The sequence below is a fragment of the Clarias gariepinus genome, chromosome 18 (genome assembly GCF_024256425.1).
Source record: "Clarias gariepinus isolate MV-2021 ecotype Netherlands chromosome 18, CGAR_prim_01v2, whole genome shotgun sequence".
In the NCBI taxonomy this organism is placed as follows: Eukaryota; Metazoa; Chordata; class Actinopteri; order Siluriformes; family Clariidae; genus Clarias; species Clarias gariepinus.
In genome coordinates this window covers 14,372,501-14,389,971 of record NC_071117.1, presented here as the reverse complement: position 1 = coordinate 14,389,971, position 17,471 = coordinate 14,372,501, and the positions used below count along the sequence as shown (strand labels likewise).

At 39.4% G+C, this 17,471-nt stretch overlaps 1 protein-coding gene across 1 annotated transcript; it reads right to left on the bottom strand.

The window, feature by feature from the left end:
• Positions 1-2,978: 2,978 nt before the first annotated feature.
• LOC128507044 (uncharacterized) lies at positions 2,979-17,216 on the bottom strand. Its single transcript, XM_053477671.1, has 24 exons — positions 16,398-17,216; positions 16,199-16,313; positions 15,558-15,688; positions 15,213-15,418; positions 14,483-14,680; positions 14,229-14,357; positions 13,916-14,104; positions 13,386-13,559; positions 13,147-13,306; positions 12,705-12,841; positions 12,409-12,622; positions 11,080-11,141; positions 10,137-10,252; positions 8,407-8,963; positions 8,208-8,322; positions 7,644-7,774; positions 7,305-7,510; positions 6,599-6,796; positions 6,351-6,479; positions 6,066-6,254; positions 4,191-4,364; positions 3,907-4,066; positions 3,466-3,602; positions 2,979-3,383 (listed from the first exon to the last, which is right to left on the bottom strand). Exons 1-24 carry the CDS (start codon positions 16,906-16,908, stop codon positions 3,165-3,167), a joined length of 4,557 nt encoding a protein of 1,518 aa, XP_053333646.1. The 5' UTR covers positions 16,909-17,216; the 3' UTR covers positions 2,979-3,164.
• Positions 17,217-17,471: the final 255 nt, after the last annotated feature.

Here is a 17,471-nt window from a genome sequence, read left to right as displayed (position 1 = left end):
TTTTCTGGTGCATTCCTACACAGTATTCACATCCCTTAACCTAACATAAATATACTCTGCTATCTGTTTTTTTTTTTTTTTTTTTTTTGCTGAGATTTTAGAAAATGTAAATATGCAGAAGCAAGAGAAAGAAAGAAAGAAAGAAAGAAAGAAAGAAAGAAAGAAAGAAGGCAAAAAGAGAGAGAGAGAGAATGGGGTAGGGAATCAGAGCAGGTGCCCCATGACTGAACTCTGCTTGTTGTTTTAAAAGAGTGTGAGCTCCACCCTGGCACTGCCAGCACCATATCCAGTATTTTGTGAGACAAAAAAAAACATTCCAAGCGCATAACTGTAGACATTTAGGGTTTTGACTTCAAAAAGCTAGTGGCTCAGGGATGGCGAATGTTACTGAGAGGAGAGGAAATGAAAGTCCTAAACGGATATGAAAGAGGTTAAAGTAGTTATAAAGATAAAAGTCTGTCCTTCTATTTATCTGATGTTGCCATGGTGATGCTTCTTAATTTTTTTCCCTCCATGGCCAATTCTTTTGTTTTTGCCATTCATGATAGACACTTTCTTTTTTTGAGTTTGAAAAATTTGACGTATTTGAGACGATGGATCATTTCTTGATCTTTAACAGCTGGATCTGTTAAACAACTTAGAATATCAGACCACCCAATTTTGAGGTGAACAAAAGTACTGTATAAAAATACAGAACAGTCTTTTTTGTTATGCTTTTCCAGGCTTGTACCACAGCTTTTTTTTTCAGATGGTGTTTATTTTGACGGTTTCTCCTTTCAGGCTCTTCTTTATGCTCAGTTAAATTGAGGTCTGGTGACTGACTTGGCCAGTCAAAACCTACCACTTTTCCTGAAGAAGACCTTTAATTTGTTGGCAGTGTTTTTTGCGTTGTTGTCTTCCTACATGATGATTAGATTGCATGCATTTCTGTGTAAACTAGGGGACAAAATGTTTTTTTTGGCTTCTAAATTCATTATGGTGCTACATGATTGTGCATTACATGATTAGTAAGGATTAGCCATGACCTTCCAAAAGCAAGGAGATTGCCATTACTTAAACTCCACCATGTGTGTTCGATGAGCTTGTATGTTTTAGATCATGAGCAGATGCTTTCTTCCTCTACACGATTGCATTTTCAACACATTGGTAAATGATCATCTTAGTTTCAGAACTTTAATAGATCATCTTGTCTCGAGGTTGTTGTTTGGTTGTTGGTAATATCTTTACAGTCCTCACAATGTTTCTTTCATCAATTGGTGTTGCCTTCCGTGCCTCACCTGTTTGGTACACCAATGGTCTCTTTCTTCTTACTGGCAATCCAGAAGTAATGTCTTGGATAAGTTCAATGCTTGTTCAGTGACTTTGGTTGATTTTTCTCATTTTTTTCTCAGCCTTTTAACAGACAGCTCTCTCGGCTTGGTTTATCCTTTTCAACAACCAATGAGGTCTTCTATGAAACCCAGGGCTCTAACCGAGAGTAGACTCTCAGAGCTGTAAATTGCTTAAATAATCAATGTTATCTGCATTAACCATCCAAGGAAAAAAAACATACTGAATGAAAGATCACAATTGATTCAAAACAAAACATTTCTATGCCTATAGTTCTAGTGCCCTCCAGGATAATGATGTTCCCATATATAGGGCATGAGGGCTTACTGAATGTGGTTTAACTTTATTACATCAATCTATATCTTTTCATATGTGCACTTTCTCTTCATCACTTATGATTAACAATCAATTCCAACCCTCGATCCGCTTTATTCATCATCTATACCACTTATCCTTTGTAGGCCTTTGGGGAGCCTTGAGCCCAGGGAACTTTGGGTACACCTTGAAAATAGTGACAACACATTGCAGGGCACAAACCCACACAATCACACATTACGCTTTTGGACTGTGTGAGGAAACCAGAGAACACGGTGTTAACTAGAAGCTACCGTTTTGCTCCAAACTCACCTGAGAATGTATGTTTTATGATCACGTGCTTGTGTACAACCTAAATCAACCACAAGATGGCAGAAAAGAACTACATGATCAGAGATTGACTGACAAGCACCAAAACTCTCCTGCCAAAACTGATCCTTAAACTGTTTTTATTAAACCATTTTTTTGTACTAGTTCTGGCTTAGGAAGAGTGTCATTGGTGTCACTCCAAACAGCAGTTCTCAATAAGTTAACAACATAAAGCAAAAAATGTGATGTGACTAAACGTTGTCAGATTTAAAAAAAAATGTAGGGATTTTCCCCCAAGCTTGACCTTGGCACTCTACACCATCCTTTTTCAGGTCTGTGTCTCAACCATTTTGTTTTTGTTGAAGATAATTTGGTTGTATAACAAAATGGCCACCATGACACCAACGCTGCCAAATGCCATGACAAGCAGGTTTGGCAGCCTGGATACTTCTAAGAAGTCACATGAGATACCAGAGTTGGCTTGTATCCCAGACTATTGTCATTATAAAACCACAAGACATAACAGATAGTAATAACTCTTTGCTGACTAAGCTGATTTATTCATTGCTGTTTTCACCTTTAATTTGGAATGTTACCTCTGAAATTAAACATGAAATACCAGACACAACCAGGGACAGAAAAGTTTGTGTTTGTGGATATTTATGGAATTTTATCAACTGACATAAATATGACTGAAACTAGCAGGAGACAAAACAGAACTCAATAAACGCAGAAATGTTACTATTGCCATAAGTACTATAACACATGCCTAATTATTTATCTTTTTATTCATGTAGTAAAAAGTACAAAGTGCAGTGTGATGTAGTTTTGAATATTAAATATGAATGATCACAAATTATAAAAAATTGTAAAATCTCTTAAGGTGTTAATCAAATGTTGTCAAATCACTAAAATAAATCATTTTAAAAATCCATATTTTATTTTGCTTTATTATTTACAGCTTTTAATATTTTGTAACAGCAGATTTTCTATTTACAGAACAATTAAATGATAGACATACTTAATTATAATACCTTATACTTAATAATTTAAACTGTCTAATAACAGTAGACTACCATTAATAATGTGATGCTGATTGTGTATTGTGCAGATGTATTATTATTATTATTATTATTATTATTATTATTCTAGGCTGGTGAGGTGTCAGCTGTCAAAGTTTTGCAGTTCAAGAGATTTCCTTTTCTTTCACATCAACAGATATTATTGTTGTTACTGTTATTTTCAGTAAAGAGTTTTTCTTTCAGTTTGTAGTAATATCCTTCTTTCTCCATGAGTTCCTGATGACTGCCTTCCTCCACAATCTCCCCCTGGTCAATCACAATAATCTGATCCGCCTTCTCAATCGTCTTCAGCCTGTGTGCAATCACCAGTAAGGTCTGATCGGGGCAGTTAGCCAGGGCTTGTTGGACCTGAGTAAACATTTTAAAGCTTAATGTTGCAATGTTATTTTGTGTGCATTCTCTGTTTGTGTGTAAAAGTGTGCATATGTACCGCTTGTTCACTCTTGGGGTCCAGAAAGCTTGTGATCTCATCCAGTAATATAACTTGTGGCTGTCTGATTATAGCTCTGGCAATGGCAATGCGCTGCTTCTGACTGCTGCCGAGAAGACTTCCTCGTTCTCCTACATCTGAGAAACAAAGTTTCAAAATCTTATTTTAACATTTCAATTTCCATGTACATCCCAGGATGCTTAGGGCACGAGGTAGGGTGCACCCTTGATGGGGTGCCAATCTATCGAAGAGCACGTTAGGGATGGGCAGTAGCTTTACCAGCATGTCTTTGGTTTTTGGAAGGAAACCACAGTACCCGGTGAAAACCCACTGACTATGAGGAGAACACGCAAACGCCATGTACCCTTGTGATGCGAGGCAACAGAGCTAACCACTAACCCACTATGCCGCCCATGACAACTCTTTTCAGGATTATCTTACCTGTGTCATAACCTTTCTCTAACTGGCAGATGAATTCATGTGCGTTGGCTTTGCGTGCTGCCTCCTCTATCCTCTTGAGTGAACACTCCGGCAGTCCGTAAGCAATATTGTCCCGTACGGTACCGGAGAAGAGAACAGGTTCCTGTCCCACTGCAACAAGCTACCAAAGATAATAATTATCAAAGCAGAGTTTGTGATTTACACTGAGTTTAAATCACATTATAAAAATTATTATTATAAAATAATATCATTATAAAAGTATTATTATAAAAGTCTGTCATTACCTTGCTGTGCAGGTATTTGTGCTCGTAGTTCTGCAGAGGCCGTCCGTCAAGTAGGATCTGTCCATGCTGAGGCTGGTAAAACCTCTGCAGCAGACTGACACAAGTTGTTTTCCCACCACCGGAAATCCCCACCAGGGCAGTCATTTTACCGGGTTTCAGCTCCAAACTGAAGTCCTGAATCAAGCACATTTACAATAGAAGCTTATAAATTTTATATGAATATATATATATATATATATATATATATATATATATATATATACACAGCACCCCATATTGACAGAAAAACACAGAACTGTTGACATTTTTGACTGAAATATAACATGGGCCTAAGTATTCAGACCCTTTGCTCAGTATTTAGTAGAAACACCCTTCTGATCTAATACAGCCATGAGTCTTTTTGGGAAAGATGCAACATGTTTTTTACACCTGGATTTGGGGATCCTCTGCCATTCCTCCTTGCAGATCCTCTGCAGTTCTGTCAGGTTGGATGGTAAACGTTGGTGGACAGCCATTTTTAGGTCTCTCCAGATATGCTCAATTGGGTTTAAGTCAGGGCTCTGGCTGGGGCAGGGCAGGGCTCTTTACCCTGATTACAACCAGTCATCATGTCCCTGCAGCTGAAAAACACCCCCACAGCATGATGCTGCCACCACCATGCTTCACTGTTGGAACTGTATTAGACAGGTGATGAGCAGTGCCTGACACATACCGCTTAAAATTAAGGCCATTCAGGCCATTGTTTTTAATGTGTCTTGCACTAAGGAGAGGCTTCCGTTGGGCCACTTTGCCATAAAGCACCGACTGGTGGAGGGCTGCAGTGATGGTTGACTTTCTACAACTTTCTCCCATCTCCAGACTGCATCTCTGGAGCTCAGCCACAGTGATCTTTGGGTTCTTCTTTACCCCTCTCACCAAGGCTCTTCTCCCCCAATAGCTCAGTTTGGCCAGACGGCCAGCTCTAGAAAGGGTTCTGGTCGTCCCAAATGTCTTCCATTTAAGGATTATGTAGGCCACTGTGCTCTTAGGAACCTTAAGTGCAGCAGGATTTTTTTTTTGTAACTTTGGCGAGATCTGTACCTTGCCACAATTCTGTCTCTGAGCTCCTGAGGCAGTTCCTTTGACCTCATGATTCTCATTCGCTCTGACATGCATTGTGAGCTGTAAGGTCTTATATAGACTGGTGTGGCTTTCCTAATCAAGTCCAATCAGTATAATCAAACACAGCTGGACTCAAATGAAGGTGTTGAACCATCTCAAGGATGAACTTAAGAAATGGATAGCACCTGAGTAAAATATATGCCTCCGGACCTGTCTGACCCATCCTGGTGTCCCGCTTCTGGTTGGAGATCTCGTCGCATGGATGAGCCATGTGTGTCTCTTTGGGATGCGTCTCGTGTATGGGGATGGTTCTCTCTACCTAGAAGACGGTTCTGGCCTCGACTGGTGTTGGCAGCTGTTTCTCTGAGGACTTGACAGTTCGATAGTTCATACAAGTCTACCTGAGTTTTTAATAACTAACTGGACTCCATATTAACATCAATTAACATCAACTGTTATGCTGAACTGCCTGCCAACTAACACACAGTATGAATTCAGATCAATTCCTGCTCTTTGTTTCACCCAGATGAGGATGGGTTCCCTGTTGAGTCTAGGTTTCTTCCTACTACCATCTCATGGAGTTTTTCCTTGCCACTGTCGCCCTCGGCTTGCTCATCAAGGACTATCTGACCATTTTGATTCATACACATTCAAAATCCATACAAACTTAAATAATTCTTTTGATTGTGTAAAGCTGCTTTGGGACAATGCCAATTGTTAAAAGCGCTATACAAATAAAATTGAATTGAATTGAATTGAAATTGTAATAAGCACCTCAAGCACATTAAGGTCAGGACGTGTTGGATAAGAGAAGGTGATGTTCTGGAGGCTGATGTGTCCCTTTAGTTCCTCTGGCTCCAGTGTTCCATCTGTGCTCACTTCAGGCTTACGGTCCAGGTACTCAAACACCTTTCCAGCAGCACCCACAGAGTTTAGCATGTCTCCAAATATGTAAATCAATGTCTGAAAGGGAAAAGATGTATTGTATTTGTGGAGTTCTTTATCTATAAAGGTTTAGGTCACTATTTTTAAACACTTCTGTTTCAAATGTAATCAGACCCTAATGTTTTCTGCAAGCTCTGTCTGGTAAAGAATGAATGAGACAAGATTTCCCGTGGTCATCTGTCCATACATCACAAACAGCCGACCATAGTATAACATAGCCACAGTCACTCCCAACTCTGTGAGCTGCAAATGAAACAATGAAGAATAGTTTGGATTCTACAAACTTTCCATGAAATGTGAAAATTTAGCTTTGAAGATAAACGGAATGAAGGAAAAATGGTTGTGCTTCATATCATACTTACCCTTCTTAAGAGGAGGTACAGTGCTCTGACTGAGTCTCGCTGAGTCTTTATATTATGTGTTGCCATCAGCCGCTCATCATAGCGACACTTCTCACTCTGCTTTGCGTTAAAGCTTTTAACCGTCCTGATTCCTGACACAGCCTCTCCAGCAGCATCATTTGCTCTTGCTATGGAGTCCTGCACCTTCTGTGAAAGTTTCTATAGGACGACAGAAATAATGCACATTATAATGATTTTACCAATTTATTGTGAGCATTTTTACCTGCTACGAACTGTGCACACAAGCATTTAAACCTAGAGGCAATTGAAAGCAGCCAATTGACCTACTTGCATGATTTTAAGGGGTGGGACAAACTCAGAGAACTGGAGAGCACAGAGAACAAACAAAGCTTAACACTGACAGTAACCTGAGCTCAGGAACAATTCGGGGACCTGGAGCTTTCAGATGGAAAGACCTCTGCCTGTTCATGTGTTGGACTTTTAGAATGGTACATACAAATGTTATGGGATCTTTACAGGAATGAGTACTTTACTGGAAAGCCAAAAATCCTTTTAAAAAGCCTCTAGGCTATTTTTTGTTTTGTTGAGAAAATTCACTTAGTGGCATGTATCACACTGGTGTACATTAAATAGGTAAATAAAGCATACCAATCAAAAGATGGATCCACAAAAGGAAAATAAAATCTTAAAATATTTGGTTAGGAACCTGGTAATGTGTGTCATAGATGTTCTGTAGTAGTCCAGTCAAAGGCGTCTCCAAAAGCATCAATACAGTAAGCTTCCAGGAAATACTAAACATCAAGTACAGCATCCCCAGGGTCTTAATAAGGGTTCGCAGAAGGATGTTTACATTTAGGGCTACAGCTTCACCCATGAGATTAGTGTCTGAAGACAGTCTGCTTGTGATGTCACCTGTAGATCAATAACACAAAAGTGTTACAGTGCAAGTAGCAGAAGCAGATGAACATAATTAACTCAATGAGAAGGTTTATTCATTAGTATATTAGCTTTAATGATGATGAGATAGAAAAGCATAAAAAACTACCTGTCTTTGTAGTCTCAAAGAAGCCAATCTCTTGCTTAAGCAAACAGCTAAACAGTTGATGCTTCACTCTACAAACAAAGCTGCCGATAGCACACGTGAAGAGGCCTCCTCGGCATCCTGCGCTGAAAGAACTTAAAATAAAAGATATTAAACTATATTAGTAAAATAATGTTACTCAATTAATGATTGTTTAGAATGTGACACTGTTAACACATGTCCTCTTTTTACAGTGTGCTTATGTATACTGTTGTGTTATTTAGGCTGGTGGCACGGTGGCTTTTACATGTTTGCATGTTCTACTTATGCTTGGTGGGTTTCCTCCAGGTGCTCCAGTTTCCCCCCATAGTCCAAAGACATGCAGATTAGGCTAATTGCCTATAGTGTGTAAATGAGTATGTGAGTGTGTTTGCCCTCTAATGGATTGGCACTCCGTCCAGAGTATACCCTGCCTCGTGCCCTAAGTCTCCTGGAATAGGCTCCAGGCCCCCTGTGACCATGTATACAGGATGAAGCGGTATAGACGATAAGATGAGATGAGATGAGAGAGTTATTTAGGCTACTGACCTTCCAAAAGAGAAAAATGTCATTAATATTATTGCGGAAAGAAATTGATCCCAGCTGTATTTAGTCTGCAGGATATCGATCAGCTTTCCTGTGTACAGCGGAATAAACATCTCACCTGAAAACACAAGAGCATCTCACCTGAGCACCTGCTTCATTCAGACCACATTCATTATTTCTACATCATTCATTTATGACTTACAGAGGACAGCTAGAGCTAGAAAGCCAGATGCCCCGATTAAATAATGGTAGTCAGGTTTGTAGAGGATGATGACTCTCTTGAGGAGCACTCGAGCTTTCTGCTTCTTCTCTTTGCTGCTGCTTTCCCCGTTAGACTCTGGTAAGAGCGTCTCCCAAAACAGGCATCCCAGAGCGGCTGCCACACTGCCGAGCAGCCACAGAGAGAACTTCTCCAGCGGCCAGTTCCCAAACAGAGTTAAGCGACCTGTCTCATACACAGGACACATAAAGCAGTGGGCCAGAATCCATCGCTTCATCATCTTCATCATCACCGGCCCTGTCACATCACTGCAGTGGAGCAGAGAGAAGAGCAATGAGCATCGCAGCACAGCTTCAGTCCACTGCCAGAGCAGCTCAGCTCCACCGGCCCAGCTCCTCACTTCACCTCTCAGGTGTGTGCCTGCCAGGTCCAGCACACAGACCAGCACCAAGTCCGTGAACACAGCAAGAGCAGCCACTAGGCGCTTATCCATATTGTAGCCTGTGTAGAAACTGCTGAAGTGTCTCTCAAAGCGCTCGTTTTTTTAACGGACTAAACTGAATGTTCCAGCATGTTCTCCCGCAGCTAGATCAGAGAAAATAAAGGTATTCCCCGGTCTTTCTCTACACCGAGGTCTGACCGATGGTTTACTTTCATTTTCAATTTTAAGGAGGATTTTTTTCCATGATAAAAATGTATATAAAGTCAAGGATAAATAAAAAAAAAAGTTTATATTTATTACTATCTTAAATATACAGTAGGTCACGCACATTTTCGGTTAACGCGCGTGCTACATTCAATACAATTCAAAAAATAAAAACACGTGAACTGTTCATGTCTGTGAGTGATGCACCTCATATCGAAATCATTTCAACTTTTCACCACGGGGAGGCGATAAACTTCGGCTTTCTGCTTGCAGCCTGAGCCAAACCTGATCATTTCTGTTCTGCCTAGCAACTGATGACTGAAATCAGGTTTTCCGCATTACGCACACTTTTAAACCCTAAGCACATGAGCTAAAGGACATCCAATAACTTTCAGAGGATCACTGAAAGAATAGTTCACACAGATAATTCACTTAGTAAGCACACACACATCCAAGCATATTTTTGTATATTTTGTGTTTGTGTAATTTGGAACACTGATTTTTTTCCCCCTCTGTAGATATTGTATATCTATACATCATTTTATTTAGTAGATTTTTTATGTTACTATTCTGTACAGTATGTTCAGTATTTATTAGTGGAGCAACTAGAAGAATTTCCATAATTTGAACTGTACAAATGCATACATTGCTATTTATTATTTTTTCATCTAACGTGTGGACTCTTAGAAAAAAGAGCTTTTCTTGTCATTGCTGTGATACATATTTTTTCATTGCCTTAGTATATTTTACATAGAAGGGTGCACATAGTGTAACTTTTTAAATATACATTACGAGGTGGTATCAAAAGGTTTTGAGACTAGTTTTGTAACACGCTAACAGATGGCTGCACAAGGCACAGGCAAAGAGAGCACTGACCTTCATAAGTCAGTGTGCCAAAAGACATCGTCCTGCGAGACATCAGAAGCTGTGCAACTGGTGCTATTCCTACTACGTCCGATTTCATCATGGACCGCAAGTTCAGCTGGATGCTTCTGTCAAAGAAGTCTCCTCACATATGAGTTTCTCACTGAAAACATGATCTCATTTCCGCACTCACCCTACTTACCAGATATGACTCCTGCGGACTTGCCCTTTTTTCTGAAGATGAACATCCAGCTCGAAGATTGCCGTTTTGACACCATTGTGGAGATCCAGAGTAAATCGTAGAAGGTGCTCGACATGCTTAGAAAAAAAAAAAGACTTTCAGGACATATTCCAAAAGTGGCATGAGCACTTTCTTGTTAAAAGACCTTATCTTGAAACTTTTAATACCACATTGTATATCCATCACCACATCACCTCAAGGAAAAAGAACCAATACAATTGTTTACTTCTTCAGCATTGTATATGCTTTATTCATGGCAGTGGCATCAGCCAATTGTAGGTAATACACACACATTCTCACACACTCCTTAACTCATAGGGATAATTCATCATAGCCAATCCATCCATGGGCCTGTTTTTCAGAAGAAACCAAAAAAACAGAAGGAAACCTAGGATCAAATGTTTTCCACTTTACTCAGACAGTAACCCAAGCTTAAGTTATAACCAGGCATTCTTGCATTGCAATGCAGCAATATAACTTTATATGTTTCACTATTTTGTTCTGTAGCATCTAAAATTTAAAACAGTTAACTAAGACAGAGCAAAAAAATAAACAAAATAAATACATGAGATGTTTGTGAAACTGCATTTATTTGTGAAACTTAAATTAAAACATTTGTCCATTTGGTATTTGTATATAGTATTATACAGCTGAATTTGGGTAGACAAAAGCAAACCTATAGATGTATAAACTACCAGAGCAACCAATAGCAAACAGCTGAAAAAGTAGGCCATCCAAAGTTACATACACCTATAGACATAAACAAACATGCTAAACATAGAGTTACATTTTACATTTTCACCATAACTGCACAATTCAAATCAGTAGTTTGTCACTCATTTGTCCCCCATCTCTCCTGTCCCAACCTGCAACAATCAGATGTGCAGATTGTTCCTCTTTGTACTTGTAGGAAATGTTCTTCACTAATGAAGCAGCTGAGCGAACTAAGCTCAATACTGCTCAATACTGTCACACAAATACACAAATATGTTCAAATAAACTAAAGAATGATCTATCACAGCGAAACAATGTACCGTACTGTATAATACTATGGCATACTACTTCTGTATTTATTTAATATGGTTATCTTCTGTATTTTGCAATGCATTGTGGTCTAGTCTTATTTGCTAATACATTTCGTTATTTTTTGGAAATCTGATTGGAGTGTATAAGTGCAAAGCTGATCAAATCTTATTACTGTTCTATTGAAGTAATTTGTTTTCTGTTATTATCTTAAACATAACTTTTAGAAGCAGCAATTTAAAAGATCATTTTCAGTCAAGTATATGTGAACTTGCTGCAAACGTCATTACTTAGTTATATAGCTTTTATTTAGAAGAGAACGCACGAGGAAGTCCTTTGTTTTCAACTCGAAGATTATCGGCATTATTCTGCACCAACAAACTGAACGGTAATTAACGGTAATAAACCTTTTTCTTTATTTTCTTGACTGTATTTTATTCATAGAGGTTGTATTACCAGAAGCAATGCATGATGTTTATGCTTAGCAAGCTGTCAAGTTTTTGAAAATGTGTTTAGAAGTTACTTATGTGCTGACATGTAAGTAACTCAAGCATTTACAGTATATTTTCATGGATTTTGCTTTCACCAAGCCTTATTGCATTGTTTTAAATTGTCTTTTGAATGTTAAATGCTGTTTTCACCTTTAATTTTTATGTACGTTTTATCAACAGACATAAATATGACCAAAACTAGCAAGGACAAAATAGAATGCAATAAATGCAGAAATGTTACTACTGTAATTTGTAACATATGCCTAATTATTTATCTTTTTATTTATGTGGTCAGTGTGGGTAAAGTACGGTGTGATGTAGTTTCTAATGTTAAATATAAACCATTCCAAATTACTAATTTTTGTACAATCGCTTGAGATGTTAATCAAACGTTGTCAAATGACTACAATAAATAATTACAAAAAATATTTTATTTTGCTTCACTATTTACAGCTTTTAATATTTTGTAACAACATATTTTCTTTTACAGTAGATAGTTTGGCAGAGTAATGGAAAAATAAATCAATAATACAGACATACTTAATTATAATACCGAATACTTAATAATTTAAACAGTCTAATAACAGTAGTCTAACATGGAAAATGTGATGCAGATTGTGTATTGTGCAGATGTATTATTATGGTTGTATTCTAGGCTGATGAGGTGTAAGGTGTCAAAGTTTTGCAGTACAAGAGATTTCCTTTTCTTTCACATCAACAGATATTATTGTTGTTACTGTTATTTTCAGTAAAGAGTTTTTCTTTCAGTTTGTAGTAATATCCTTCTTTCTCCATGAGTTCCTGATGACTGCCTTCCTCCACAATCTCCCCCTGGTCAATCACAATAATCTGATCCGCCTTCTCAATCGTCTTCAGCCTGTGTGCAATCACCAGTAAGGTCTGATCGGGGCAGTTAGCCAGGGCTTGTTGGACCTGAGTAAACATTTTAAAGTTTAATGTTGCAATGTTATTTTGTGTGCATTCTCTGTTTGTGTGTAAAAGTGTGCATATGTACCGCTTGTTCACTCTCGGGGTCCAGAAAGCTTGTGATCTCATCCAGTAATATAACTTGTGGCTGTCTGATTAGAGCTCTGGCAATGGCAATGCGCTGCTTCTGACTGCTGCCGAGAAGACTTCCTCGTTCTCCTACATCTGAGAAACAAAGTTTCAAAATCTTATTTTTAAATTTCAATTTTCATGTACATCCCAGGACGCTTAGAGCACGAGGTAGGGTGCACCCTTGATGGGTTGCCAATCTATCGAAGAGCACGTTAGGGATGAGCAGTAGCTTTACCTGCATGTCTTTGGATTTTGGAAGGAAACCACAGTACCCGGTGAAAACCCACTGACTATGAAGAGAGCATGCAAATGCCATATACCCTTGTGATGCGAGGCAACAGAGCTAACCACTAACCCACTATGCCGCCCATGACAACTTCTTTTCAGGATTATCTTACCTGTGTCATAACCTTTCTCTAACTGGCAGATGAATTCATGTGCGTTGGCTTTGCGTGCTGCCTCCTCTATCCTCTTGAGTGAACACCCCGGCAGTCCGTAAGCAATATTGTCCCGTACGGTACCGGAGAAGAGAACAGGTTCCTGGCCCACTGCAACAAGCTGCCAAAGATAATGATTATTAAAGCAGAGTTTGTGATTTACACTAAGTGTGGATTTTATTATAAAAGTCTGTCATTACCTTGCGGTGCAGGTATTCGTGCTGATAGTTCTGCAGAGGCTCTCCATCAAGAAGGATCTGTCCATGCTGAGGCTGGTAAAACCTCTGCAGCAGACTGACACAAGTTGTTTTCCCACCCCCAGAAATCCCCACCAGGGCAGTCATTTTACCTGGTTTTAGCTCCAAACTGAAGTTCTAAATTAAGCACATTTACAGTAGAAGATGATCAGTTTAGTCTATATTTTCCTGGAAATTACCATTAGCCTGTGGATTTTTAATGTTGCACCCACGTTTGTGCTGCTCCAACATCAGGCCATAAAAACAGACATACAGAAAAATATGCTTGTGCCCAGGGTATCATGCTATCTTCAAGCAGCAAAGCATGAAAAATAAATGCCCCTAAGTCTAACTACAGACAATCTACTGTAGTTCCCCCAAACCTACACAGATTTGTTTAATACTACTTCTGGCAATCAACAAAACATTCATCCAGAGTTTGTTAACGTAATTGATATACTTATCATGTGAACTTTTTAAACTGTGACAAAAACCTTTAGCACACTGCGGTCAGGACGTGTTGGATAAGAAAAGGTGACGTTCTGGAAGCTGATGTGTCCCTTCAGGTCCTGTGGCTTCAGCATTCCATTACTGCTCACCTCAGGCTTGCGATCGAGGTACTCAAACACCTTTCCGGCAGCACCCACAGAGTTCAGCATGTCCCCAAATATGTAAATCAATGTCTGAAAAATATATATTAATAACAATATATAATAAAACGGTATATTGTATTCATGGAGCTCTTTATCTTTAAAGGTTTAGATCACTATGTTTAAGCTTTCTGTTTTAAATGTACTGTAATCATACCCTAATGTTTTGCGCAAGACTTGTCTGGTAAAGGATGAAGGAGACAAGATTTCCCGTGGTCATCTGTCCGTACGTGACAAACAAGCGACCATAGTATAACATAGCCACCTTCACTCCCAACTCTGTGAGCTGCAAATAAAACGAACAATGAATAATTATAATTTGGGGTCTACCACCTTCCCCTAATGTGTGAAAATTTAGCTTTGACGATGAAAGGAATGAGGGAAAATGGTTGTGCTTCATATCATACTCACCCTTCTCAATAGGAGGTACAGTGCTCTGACTGTGTCCCGCTGAGTCTTTATATTATGCGTGTCCATCAGCCGCTCATCATAGCGACCCTGCTCACTCTGCTTTGCGTTAAAGCTCTTTACCGTCCTGATTCCTGACACAGCCTCTCCAGCAGCATCATTTGCCCTTGCTATGGAGTCCTGCACCTTCTTTGAAAGTCTCTATAGGAGGGAATTTTTTGAGTTCTAAATGAGGCATATTATAATGATTTTACCAATTTGTTGTTAGCATTTTACCTGCTTTAAACTGTACACATACACACTCAAACCTAAAGGCAATTGAGAGCAGTCAACTAACCAACTTGCATGCTTCTAATAGGTAGGAGAAAAAAGAGAACTGGACAGCAAACACACAAAACTCAACACTGACAATAACCTGAGCTTAGGAGCATCTCGAGGACCCTGTAGCAGTCAGATAAAAACATCTCTGCTTGTTCATATGTTGGACCTTTAGAACAGTATACAGTATATAGGATGTTTGTTTTAAGTGTTTTAGGATGTTTTCCAAAATAAGTGCTTTACTGGCAGGTCAAAAATCTTTTACAAATAGTCTAGACTATATTTGCTTTATGGATATTCATTCAAAGGAAAGTGCTGTCTTGGATTAAATACTTGATCCTTAATCATGGAACAGACAAATAAAAAATTGTGTCCACACAAGGAAACAGTTTATATTAAATTGTTTGGTCTGTACCTGATAGTGTGTGTCATAGATGTTCTGTAGTAGTCCAGTCAAAGGCGTCTCCAAAAGCATCAACACGGTGAGCTTCCAGGAAAGACTAAACATCAGGTACAGCATCCCCAGGGTCTTAATAAGGGTTCGTAGAAGGACGTTTACATTTAGGGCAACAGCTCGGGCCATGAGATTGGTGTCTGTGGACAGTCTGCTTGTGATGTCACCTGTAGATCAATAACACAAAATCAGTGTAATAATCCACAATGAATACACACAACTCAATGAGAATGTTTTTTAAATTAGTATATTAGCTTTAAGGAACCTTTGTTTATGATGATGAGAACAGAATGCATAAAAAACTACCTGTCTTTGTAGTCTCAAAGAAGCCAATCTCCTGCTTAAGCAAACAGCTAAACAGTTGATGCTTTACTCTACACACAAAGCTGCCAATCGCACACATGAAGAGGCCTCCTCGACAGCCTGCGTTGAAAGAACTAAAGATACAAGAAATAAAACTATATTAATAAAATAATGTTCACTCTATTATCAATTGTTTCAAATGTAGAACTGTTAAAAAGCATGCCTTATCACAGTGTGCTAACGAATACTGTATAAGGAATACTGTATGGTTCAGTTCACATAAATGTATCAAATAAAAGTGTTGTGTTATTTAGGCTGGCGGCACGGTGGCTTAGTTTTGATCACTTTTGCCTTGCACCTTCAGAGTCCGGGTTAGACTCCTGTCTTGGGTCTGTGTGCTTGGGGTTTGCAGGTTCTCTCTGTGACTGGTGGGTTTCCTCCGGGTTCTCCCCCAGTCCAAAGACATGCATGCATTCCCAAATTGCTCGTAGTGTATGAATAAATGTGTGTGATGGATTAAAAAAGGCTAGGGTTTACCCAACCTCGTGCCCTAACTCTTCTGGGATAGGCTTCAGGCCCCCTGTATACAGGATAAAGCGGTATAGATGATGAGATAAAATTAAAGTGTTGTTTAAGCTGCTTACCTTCCAAAAGAGAAAAACGTCATTAATATTATTGCGGAAAGAAATTGATCCCAGCTGTATTTAGTCTGCAGGATATCGATCAGCTTTCCTGTGTACAGTGGAATAAACATCTCACCTGAAAACACAAGAGCATCTCACCTGAGCACCTGCTTTATTCAGACCACATTCATTATTTCTATAACATTCATTTATGACTTACAGAGGACAGCTAGGGCTAGAAAGCCAGATGCCCCGATTAAATAAAGGTAGTCAGGTTTGTAGAGGATGATGACTCTCTTGAAGAGCACTCGAGCTTTCTGCTTCTTTTCTTTGCTGCTGCTTTCCCCGTTAGACTCTGGTAAGAGCGTCTCCCAAAACAGGCATCCCAGAGCGGCTGCCACACTGCCGAGCAGCCACAGAGAGAACTTCTCCAGCGGCCAGTTCCCAAACAGAGTTAAGCGACCTGTCTCATACACAGGACACATAAAGCAGTGGGCCAGAATCCATCGCTTCATCATCTTCATCATCACCGGCCCTGTCACATCACTGCAGTGGAGCAGAGAGAAGAGCAATGAGCATCGCAGCACAGCTTCAGTCCACTGCCAGAGCAGCTCAGCTCCACCGGCCCAGCTCCTCACTTCACCTCTCAGGTGTGTGCCTGCCAGGTCCAGCACACAGACCAGCATCAAGTCCGTGAACACAGCAAGAGCAGCCACTAGGCGCTTATCCATATTGTAGCCTGTGTAGAAACTGCTGAAGTGTCTCTCAAAACGCTCGTTTTTTTTAACGGACTAAACTGAATATTCCAGCATGTTCTCCCGCAGCTAGATCAGAGGAAATAAAGGTATTCCCCGGTCTTTCTCTACACCGAGGTCTGACCGATGGTTTACTTTCATTTTCAATTTTAAAGGGGGTTTTCCCTGATAAAAATGTATATAAAGTCAAGGATAAATAATAAAAACGTATATATTTAATATTATCTTAAATATACAGTAGGTCACGCACATTTTCGGCTAACGCGCGTGCTACATTCAATTCAATTAAAAAAATTAACACACGAACTGTTTATACAATACGCAGTCTGTGAGTGATGCACCTCATGTCGAAATCATTTAAACTTTTCACCACGGGGAGGCGATAAACTTCCGCTTTCTGCTTGCAGCCTGAGCCAAACCTGTTCAATTCTATTCTGCCTAGCAACTGATGACTGAAATTAGGTTTTAGACATTACGTACGATTTTAAACCACAGGACATCCGATAACTTTAGGGAGTCACTGTAAGGATAATTCTTTA

Bases quoted from the DNA above. Each gene is read 5' to 3' on its own strand.
- LOC128507044 (XM_053477671.1), bottom strand. From the start codon at position 16,908: ATGGATAAGCGCCTAGTGGCTGCTCTTGCTGTGTTCACGGACTTGATG. The intron at 10,253-11,079 runs GTACAAAGAGGA...TTTTTTTCTAAG, and splicing joins GTGAAGAACATTTCCTACAA to CATGTCGAGCACCTTCTACG. The intron at 6,797-7,304 runs GTTCCTAACCAA...GTCGTCCTATAG, and splicing joins TCTATGACACACATTACCAG to AAACTTTCACAGAAGGTGCA.